Source organism: Rhincodon typus, chromosome 14 (genome assembly GCF_021869965.1).
Source record: "Rhincodon typus isolate 14 chromosome 14, sRhiTyp1.1, whole genome shotgun sequence".
NCBI classification, from domain to species: domain Eukaryota; kingdom Metazoa; phylum Chordata; class Chondrichthyes; order Orectolobiformes; family Rhincodontidae; genus Rhincodon; species Rhincodon typus.
The window spans coordinates 61582792-61593514 of record NC_063345.1 but is presented as its reverse complement, the minus strand read 5'-3'; the positions used below and the strand labels follow the sequence as shown (position 1 = coordinate 61593514).

General features: G+C 42.6%; 1 protein-coding gene across 1 annotated transcript in view; it reads left to right on the top strand.

Annotated features, from left to right (window-relative positions):
* The first annotated feature begins 3442 nt into the window (after positions 1 to 3442).
* The window catches only part of LOC109937769 (sodium- and chloride-dependent neutral and basic amino acid transporter B(0+)-like), a 57402-nt gene continuing 50121 nt past the window's right edge, over positions 3443 to 10723 (top strand). Inside the window, 4 exon segments of the mRNA XM_048604945.1 lie at positions 3443 to 3514; positions 3896 to 4053; positions 5716 to 5867; positions 6983 to 7150. Of these exon segments, the coding sequence (XP_048460902.1) occupies positions 3443 to 3514; positions 3896 to 4053; positions 5716 to 5867; positions 6983 to 7150 (550 nt within the window).

The following is a 10723-nucleotide window of genomic DNA, read 5'->3' as shown; positions in this document are numbered from 1 at the left end:
CGCATCGGTGATGGGCGGATCGGCGTCGGAGGTAGGAGGGGCGGGGTAGGCGGCGGCAGTAGCGGTGAGGGTGGTCGCGACTTCAGTGTCGGTGGCAACGGCAGCGATGGTGTTTGCTGTCCCGGAAGTGGGGAACCCGGCGGTGGCGGATGTGACGTCATCTGTGGGTTCTCCGATTGTGGCCTCATGGCCAATGGCGGCGGACCGATTGTGGGGAAGGTCCTGGGTACGGCTGGGGATTTGGGGAGTGGAGGAAGCCCGTTTTGGGTGGTAGGCACCAGTAAGTTTACTGTACTTACGGTTTTTAGTGTCCAATAAAGCTGAGTAGAATTGGGAGTTCAGGTTGTGGATCCTACGTAGAATAAAAAACAGGAGAGGTCCTTTGCAGGTCTGGGAGAGGGAGGCTCTGAGCTGGGGTAGGCTTGATTGTAGTGTCTGGAGATGCCGGCGCATTGCTGCAAGTGTGTGTTTCAGGAGTCGCAGGGAGAAACGCTTCTGAAGGATCTCAACACCATGAGTGTAGATATTATCACGGTTGGGGCCAAATTGGGAAGGCTTGAATGTGGATTGTAGTCCATTGGGGATGATCTGGTTCCGTAGGCAGGTGCTAAGGAAGGTGATGTGGCTGTAGTACCTGGTTTGCTTCAGGACGTGATCGAGCAGTTTCAGGGCCGAAGAGATTACGAGAGAGTTGCAGTGGGAGAGAGATCCCTTGAGGTTTGTCCGGAGGGAGGAGGGTAACTTCTTCAGGTTAGGCATCCTTAGAAGAGGCTTCGCAGTGGGGTTAAAATCGAATCAGAGGTAGTAGGAACTGCAGATGCTGGAGAATCCGAGACAACAAGGTCTCGGCTTCTCCAGCATCTGCAGTTCCTACTAACGGTGATCAGACACAGGTAATCTGTTCTCGATTGCGATGGACTCTGGGGCTTTCCTGAATATGTGCCTGCCTCCATCAAACTGGTCATTACCCATTCCTCTCTCAGACTGCACTTCCTTCAGCTGTGGTGGAAAGGTAATGAGAACAAAGAGAAGGCTAAGGTTGCTACAGAAGTTAAAGACAGCAACTTAAACAGACAAGGCAGGCAAGAGCACATCAGGGAATGAGGGAAGACCGATGAATTGAACTGCATTTATTTCAATGCGAAAGGACTGACAGGTGAGGCAGATGAAATCAGGGTGTGGGTAGGAACATGGGACTAAGATATCATAGCTATTAGAGAAACATGGCTGAAGGAGGGATAGGACTGGCAGCTTCATGTTCCAGGGTGCAGATGCTGTAGGAACGGTAGAAAAGGATACAAGAGAAGTGGAGGACTGGCATTTTTGATTAGGGAAAGCATCACGGCAGTACTTAGAGAGATTATTCCTTGGGGACTGTCCAATAAAACTATATGGGTGGAACTGGGAAATAAGAAGTGGGTGATCTCATTGATGGGATTGTACTGCAAGTCCCCCAATAGTCAATAGGCCCAATGTAGCCGAGGACATAAAACATCCACTTGAAACATGATTAAAAAGGTCAACTCTGTTAATATGGTGCAGCTCTTGGTATGCCCTACTGTACCCTTTATTGAATCAGGTTTGATCTTCTAGCTTAGTTATACAGTGAGGATATGCCAGGCTTTGAGGTTACAGATTTTAGTTGAAAACAATTCTGTTGCTGCTGATATCTTCAATGTGGAGATGGGACTTTGTCATCACAAGCGCTATGCAGTCGTCTCTCACTGATACTGAAATGGACAGACTCATCTCTAACAGGTAGACTGGGGTGGACAATGTCAAGAAGATTGTTTTCCTCACCACCTGCTGCAGACTGTGTCCTTTATAACTCATCCAGCTTGGGGAGCAGCACTGAGCTGCTCTTATTGATGGGCAATTAAGTCTCCCAACCAAAGTACATTCTGTGCCTATGCCAGGCTCTGTGTATCTCCAAGTGGTGTATTGTTTCATCCACTGGGAATGGCGGTGGTACTTGGTTAAACAGTATTTGAGCCTTGCCCAGCTTTGACCGGTGTGGGTTACTCAGTGTTATGGGAAGATCCGCAACCTCACAGCTCTCCCCACAGCCGACCCCTGAATTGATGCTCATGTACCAGCACCTCTGGAGGGGCTGGCCTGCCAGGGATGGTGAAATGGTTAACGTTGTAAGCTATGATTCCATGATTATGAGCATATCAGCCTGTTGCTTCCATAGAAACAGTCCATTCAGCCCAACAACTCTCCACCAACTGTCCAAAGAGCATCCCAACCAGACTCACCCTTCTACTTTACCCCTGCAACTACCATAGCTAATCCATCTAAGCTACACATCCACCAACACTACGGGCAATTTAACATGGCCAATCCATCTAACCCGCACATCTTTTGACTGTGGGAGGAAACCAGAGCATCCAGAGGAAACCCACGCAGAGAATGTGCGAACTCCACAAATACAATCACCCGAGGCTGGAATTGAACCTGGGTCCCTGGTGCTGCAAGGCAGCAGTGCTAACCACTGAGTCACTGAGTCACCATGCCGCCAGCATGATTGAAAAGTCCATGGGCAACTCTCAAGTCCCCAGATGTTGGTAAAGAGGAAATTGCAAAGGCGACAGGGCTGTGTTTGTCATTTCTGGTGTTTAGGGTTGACATTGGATGCTCTGTCAGCTCTAAACTAGGTAAAAATCGATTATGTCCTTTAGTGAAGGGCATTAGTAAACCAAATGGGATTTAATGACAATCACCAGTCATTATTTGCTCGCCATTGGACTAGCTTTTTAATTTCTCATTTTGTTGAATCAATTGCCCTGAGGAGATTTGAACTCATGACCCACGTCATTAACCTAATGTTCTGGATTACTAATCCAGTGACATTATTAATACATCAGACCTCTCTCTCTCTCTCTCTCGGAATGTCACTGGCACAACCAAATATTTCAAGTACAAGTTGCATGTGTAAAATGAACTTTGGCACGAGTAGATCACCTTTATTTTCCTGGTATTAGCATAGACTATCCCATTTTTAAACAAATAAGTAGAAACAGCACTCTGCTTTGCCTGAGCTCCCACTTGGAGTAAATTCATTTTGTACCGTCCCCTTTCAAATTGTTGTGGCACTCAAACCTGGCTATGCAAAATTGCTGCATCTTGACCTTGAAAGTTCTGAAACTTATGCTACCACCTGGATTAGAAATGTTGAATATGGAAACTGGCTAATTAACAGGAGAAATATTCTGGGATCTTCATCATGAACTGACTGAGGGAAGTCGAGCCATACCCATTTCAAGGAGTATAAGGGACTGGCTCCTGATCGTGGAAGACTCAGCAACAACACAGAAGTTCAATCAGTCTTAACTACAGGCACGGGCACTTGAGACTTCATTCCTTTCAGACTAAAGTGCCTGCCTTAGGGTTTACATCCTATACCTGAGCTAGTGCCAGAATCATTCATCGTTGTCCAAAAATGGAACAACGTCAATTGATTGCTTTTGGGATCCCACAGAATGACCAGCAGACACATCCTCTGAGGGACAGGGTGAGTATTTTATCAAAACATGACATTACACTCACATTAAACTCCGAGAGACGCTCTGAGTTTTGAGATTTTGGTTGTTGTGAATTGCAGAGGCCCTCTTCAGCGTGCCAGTGCGATTCCAAATCACCAACAGATTGCTGCTAAACAGAACAACAGAGTTTAGAGGGGGGAAGATGGGTTCTTGATAAGTAAGGGCAACAAGGGTTACAAGAAGAATAGGATTGAGAAACACATCAGACACAATTGAATGGCAGATCGATGGGCTGAATGGCCTAATTTTGCTTGTATATCTTATGGTCGTTTGGAAAATTGTACTTTTAGCTTGAATTCTAACCTGTGAAATTCTCATTTCTGAGCTGCCATTTCCTTTCTTTCCGTTAGACTATTACTAATGAAATTGTGGGTGAAGGTGATGAGAACATGGAGCGTGGTAACTGGTCCTCGAAAACTGACTACTTGCTCTCGATGATCGGTTACGCTGTGGGCCTGGGGAATGTCTGGAGATTCCCATACCTGGCTTACAGAAATGGATCCAAAATGTGTCAAGAGTGAAGTAAAATTTAGTGAATTATTTCATTTCTTTATAAAGAATATTCAAGTCAACAAAAAAAAACGGAAATGTCGAATTTTGTTTGGATACAAGTCACTAGGAACAAAGAATCCAATCTCACAGGTTTTTAGCTATACAGTGTTTTGGAGTGTATTTTAGAATCAGAGGCAAGAGCAAGATACATCAAATAGTTGGCTTTCAAAATTAAACGTCTGAGCCCTGGCAGGTTTGTAGAATTGTTAATCAATGAATTTTGAATACCTTTTAAAGTGTTATTGTTTAAAATACATGAATTATCTACATCAAGTATACTTAATGCACCATATTTGAAACCCTCAGTTACGAGTCTTCTCAGTCAGTCTCTGTAGCTCAGGTTTGTTCGTTGCGTTCTAACTTGCTTATGTTAGATGCTCTTCAAAACCCCACAATCCTAGATCACTGAAAGCAGCAGACACGTGTCCTAACAACATGAGGCTGCAAGATCAGGGTGTAATGAAAAATGAAGATGATATGACTAAGAGGCTGTCTGGAGAGAGCTTTCATGAAGGACATACTTGGGCTTGTGTAGATCCGTAACTGTCTACATAATCTGTAATAAAAGATTATTGGTGAAATAAGCCCAGACTGCTGTAAAGTTATTTGATGGATAATCAGATCCCTATCACTTCAAACAAAAGATGAAACAGAAACCGAGAAAAAATGCATAAAAATGTTGCAACACAATTTTATAAGGAGACAGAAAATAACCCAATTCCAGGAGAAAGAGAAGGTGAGAATTTCTTTCTGATTTACTCTATTTAGTAACTTTAGGAGCTGCATCAGAGAGCACATCGTCTCCTGTATACTAATGTACACTTACACCCACAAAAGCAGAGAGTAATCATGGGTAAGGAATTGGGTATGAGGACATTGAATTTCAATACAGGGAGAGATGGAAAGATTGACAGATGGAGGGACACACAGATCAATGCATTGATAGGCAGGCAAATACATTAATAGATCTTCGGCTTGTTTCCGTGCTGTATAAATCTGACTCTGACTCCATGAGCTTTCAGTCTCTGGATTGTTAACATGTGACAATTGACCCATGCCCTCTGGATACCTGACCCACTCTCTGCCTCTGGACATCTGATACCCACTCTCCAATATCCACAACTCACAACCCACTGACCCACTTACCCCTTTTCCCAACTGTCACATTATACCGTCAATCACTTACCTGCCATGTTACTCCCTCACTCAGCTGACATCCATGCCTGACCACCCACTTGCATCCCAAACCCCTCACCTACCTACCACCCTAGTCTCTTACCTATCTCCTTAACCTATGCTTACTTACCAATATCCCCTCATCAATTAGTTTATACACTTCCCTTTCCTCAGTACTGAAATACAACTGATGTTTCTCCAAAACAGGGCCATGGCCTTCTGTGACAACCCACTCCAATGCCAAATGTCAGATTTTCTAGACTGATGCATTGGAAGCTGGGCCAGTAAAGTCCTGAGAGTTTTGGTGATGATATTCGATCTTGATCTGTAACAAGAAATCTGAACCCAGGTCAGAGTTTCAAAAAGGCATAATTTCAATGGAACCCAAATGGTAGAAAGGAGGAGATTCAGCTTGAACAGATGGTTGCATTCTCCATTGAAGTCCTTTTCTATATTTTCCAGGTGCATTCCTTATTCCCTACACACTCATGCTGGCTCTTGTTGGGATACCATTGTTTTTCCTGGAATGTTCATTTGGCCAGTTTGCCAGCCTCGGAGCTATTAGAGTGTGGAAAGCTGTGCCCATGTTACAAGGTTGGTGTTTACGGAATAATTCAAGCTTAGTAACAGTTCAAGCAGTTATCGCTGTTTAATTTTTTTCCCTTGAGTCAGAGTTTTAAACTGGAACTTGCCAAATGTATCAATATGAATGCAATAGTTTTAAACTAAGTATTGTATTAAACAATATGATGTGGGGAAATGTAGCAGACAATTTGAGAACAACAATAAATAGCAATGAGACAGCAAAGAAATCATATTGATGCTCATGGCTAAGCATTAGCTGGGTCACCGGAATGATGTTCTAATTAACCGTGTTATGTGCCAGAGACAAAAGAGTTTTACACTGAGTAATACTGGTTCATTTAGGTGCAGCTGTTAGGTGTAATGTAAAGTTCTGAGAAAGCCTGTGCTAAAGTTTTAGAAAATGTCTACACCAGCATGCTTCCAATTCCAATCCTCATTAGTGTTGGGTTTAGGACATATTTATAAATGCTCACGCTTTCTTGAACATTGCTTGAAAATTATGTTTTGTGTGTTGTTTGCTTTCTTTGTCTCCCTGTGTTGTTTTGTAAATTATCCCAATCTGCTGGATTTCCACTTCTCCTCACATTTATAAAAGCCTTATCCTTTAGCATGATTGTCTCTTCCCTCTTTTATTGATAATGAATTGTTTACCCTCACAAGTGGAATTCTTAGTCTTTTCGGGCATGTTCTGGTTTCGTATTTGACCAGAAACTTCCTTCAGAATGTTCCACTGTTGGGCTCAGAGCTTCCCCACAAGCATCTCAGACCAATTCAGTTTGCATTTATTCAAAGTTCTTAACTAAAATTTAAAATTTTGGTTGGGACTCATGCCTCTACCACTCAAGCCTTACATCAAATGTAATTTTCTCCATATATTTCACCCATCCCTTATGTGTTAGGATGTCTCTAATTCACGCTTCAAACTCAGTGACTCTGATCCAGTGTGAGGTGAGGCAGTCACTTTAACTCCAGGTGTGGTCAGCTTGGACAGCGTCACTAGACTCAATGGAGATTGACTGTAGCAAAAATTGATTTGTTCGTCTGACTAGTTGAATCCGTGGCCAAGAATTTATTTCTAAACATTAGCTTGTAAACTAAATTTGCGTTCCTTGTTTCATTTTAAGGTGTGGGGCTCACCACAGTATTTGTGACTGTAATTTCGAACGTTTTATACAACTGCATCCTCGCCTACAGTCTGTACTACCTGTTTGCTTCCTTCCAGTCACCCCTGCCGTGGGCGGATTGCTTCAGTTGGTGGGGAGCAGATGAAACATGTAGCAGGACTCCCAAAGGTGCAGTCTTCACTTCTACTGGGGAATGTGTAGACACCGACTGTTCACTGTTCATTCTGTCAGTCTGAGTGAGGGAGAGAAATGGACAATAGTTTCAGTGACCATGTGACCATACAGCAGAAAGAGTTCGATAGAAAGCAGGAGGAATCATGGCACTGAGTCACTGGACCTACAGGATGCTCAGTAATAAATAAAACGTGGCTGTTGGAAATACATTAAAAGAATTAATTGATCTTCCATTTTTAATCATTATTTAAGGTAGTTAGTACCTGAAAGGGTTAATGGGCATCATGCAATTCAGCTTTGCATATCAGGGTATATGTTCTGTTCCTGGAATGAGCAAACAAATCCCTGCCAGTTCCCTAAGCAGTTATTCTAACGTTAATTCCAGGTAGCTAACAGTGATGTGTACTTACCGTTATGCTGACCCTGATGTCTCTCAAGCAACAATCATGTAACTGCTCTGAAGAAGGTTCAACTGACCTGAAACGTTCACTGATTTCTTTCCTCAGATACTGAGAGATCTGCTGAGCTTTTCCAGCAATTCTGTTTTTTTGTTGTTGTTGTTCACGTAACAAGATATAAGGTGATTAGCTATTATGTACTATGTAACAAACTTGTTTTATCAAGATTGGGTTGGGACTCATGCCTCTCTTCTACCAAAGACTTTGGATTGGCAAATTCCTCACATAGTATGAGTAGCTTAGATTGATACCAATAAGGATTAGTATCTGTGAATCTACTCAAATCATCTCAGATAGTTCTGCTGAACACAACTATGTCACATACCATGCTGACAACAGGATAAAATTAGCAATATCTATCACTAATCATGAGAAAAATAAAGGAAAAGAGCCTCTTTCTATTTTGCTGCTCAGCTATTCACCTGTTGCAAAATTATTTCCAAAATTGTACTCTTTTTGCCTGTGTCCATTGTTTCTCTTTCTATTTGTGCCCTCCATTGATTTGCTTCTCTGTCCATCTCTGCCTTTGTGCAAATCTTATTTTCTCTCTTTGAGAGAGCTTTTCCCAGCTATCGCCCTTCATTTGCATTGTCCTTATTCTGCGTGGCTCTCAAAAACTTCCTAGCCGTTTGTGGCTTTTTTTTCCAAGTCTCATCTCTTCCCCATTTTTCTTATTTTCCAAAGAGAACAATTGTTTAACTACTGCTTCCAAACATTTCTCTCCAAGGTGTTCAATTTGAACTCTTGGACAGTTTTAAAGACAGTTTGGTTTTCTTTGCAAAATATATAAGACCATAAGAAATAAGAACCAGAGTAGGCCGTTTAGCCCCTTGAGCTTGCTCTGCTATTCCACAGGCTCATGGCTGATCCATTATTCCACATGCCCACTTCCCTGCATTTTCCACATAGTCCTTGATTCCCCTATACATCAAAAACCTATCTTTTTGTCCTCCTTTGCTCGATTTTGAATTATTCTCTGTCTTCAAGGCTATCACTGACTTTTGCCTCCTTACACTTCCTTGATTTGCCATGGTTGGTTTATATGACTTTCAGACAGTTTCCTCTTCACAGGGTTATACTTCTGCTAAGAGTCATGTATTACCTCCTTAAACGTTTACCACTGCTTGGTTACTGTCCTTCCTGCTAATCTATCTGCCTAGACCATTTTAGCAAACTCTGTCTCCATTTCATCATAATTCCCTTATTTCACTCTCAAACTGAATATTAATTTCAATCATGTTATGAACATTACTTACGATAGATCTTTTACTGAGGTCATTTATTAAACCTGCCTCATTACCCATTACTAGATCCAGGATAGCCTGTTTCCTGATTGACTCCATGACATGTTGCTGTAAGAAACTACAGGTAGATCTCCAATAACACGATAGTTGCGCTCTTGTTCGACTTCACGCTATAGAAAGTTCGTGTTATCCAAACTGCATCCACTATTCATCAATCCCATTAGCCAACACATGTTATAGCGGAAATACCCTGTATTCCTAATGCATTCTATGAATTTGTTGCCATAGCTACCATTTCCAGCTTGATTGACGCAATTAACAAGATGATTAAGGTAACTCATAATGATTGCTCAATTCTTTCTACAAGCACTTATTATTTGTTGATTCATACCTTTTCCTACAGTGTGGCTACTGTTTAGGCGTCTACGCATTACTCCAACCAATGTCTTCTTTCCCTTGCTATTATTTACCTCCATCCAACATGGCTCTACATCATCCAAACCTTAATCAACTCTCTCAACTGACCTCATTTCATCTCTTATTAACAATGCTGCCCCACCACGATTTCCTTCCCTCCTGTCTTTCTGGGAGGTCAGATCTCCCTGACCTCCTTGTAACCACATTTCCATGTTGGTTAGGAGATCATATCCATTTAACTCACTCCAAATGCTTCATGCATTAAGATACAAAACCTTTAGGCTTGCCTTTATGCCATTTTTAATCATCCTAACTTTCCTATATGCTATGGCACTACTTGTCTCACGTCCTTGATTACCCAGTCTACCATTTTTTTTTTAATTTTACTGTTCTTTCTTTTATTGCCTTCCTTGTTTCTCTTTCCCTTGTCACCCTGCTTAGGGTCTCACCCCTTGCTATTCCAATTTAAACCTGTGCCCCAACCACACTAGCAAATATTTGCCTTGAATCAATCCCAGTCCTACCCAGGTGTAACCAGTCTAGTATGTACCGGTCCCACCTCCCCTAGAAGGGATCTTGTGGTGCAGTGGCAGTGTCACTACCTCTGGGCCAGGAGGCCTGGGTTCAAGTCCCACCTGCTCCAGAGGTGTGTAATATTATCTCTGAACAAGTGGATTTGAAAATATCCCACTTTCCCTACAATGTCCCAGGAATCTGAAACCTTCTGCTTTGCACCATCTTTCCAGTCATGTAGTCATCTGATATAACCCACAATTTCTACTCTGATTAGCATGTGACACTGACAATAATTCTGAGATCACTCGCTTTGAGGTCCTACCTTTCAATTTTATTCCTAACTCCTATCTTCAGCTTTTAAGAGCTCATCCTTTTTTTTAACCTAGGTCATTGATATCAATGTGTACCGCAACCACTGGTTGTCACCCTCCACCTACATCATGTCTTATAGCTGCTTCGAAACGTCCTGGATCCCAGAACCAGGGAGGCAACATGCCATCCTGGAGTCTCATTTGTAGCCACAGAAAAGCCTATCTATTCCTCTTACAATTGAATGACCTGCAATTATTGCATTCCTGCACTTTCTCTTCCTCTCCTCTGCAGCATAGCCAACTGTGTTGTAATGAATTTAGCTGTTGCTATTTTCCTCTGAGAGGTCATTCCCCTCAACAGAATCCAAAGCAGTATATAAAAGGTAGTAGGAACTGCAGATGCTGGAGAATCCGAGACAACAAGGTGCAGAGCTGGATGAACACAGTAGGCCAAGCAGCATCATAGGAGCAGAAAGGCTGACGTTTCGGGCCTAGACCCTTCATCAGAAATGGGGGAGGGGAAGGGGGTTCTGAAATAAATAGGGAGCGAGGTGGAGGCAGATAGAAGATGGAAAGAGGAGAAGATAGGTGGAGAGGAGACAGACAGGTCAAAGAGGCGGG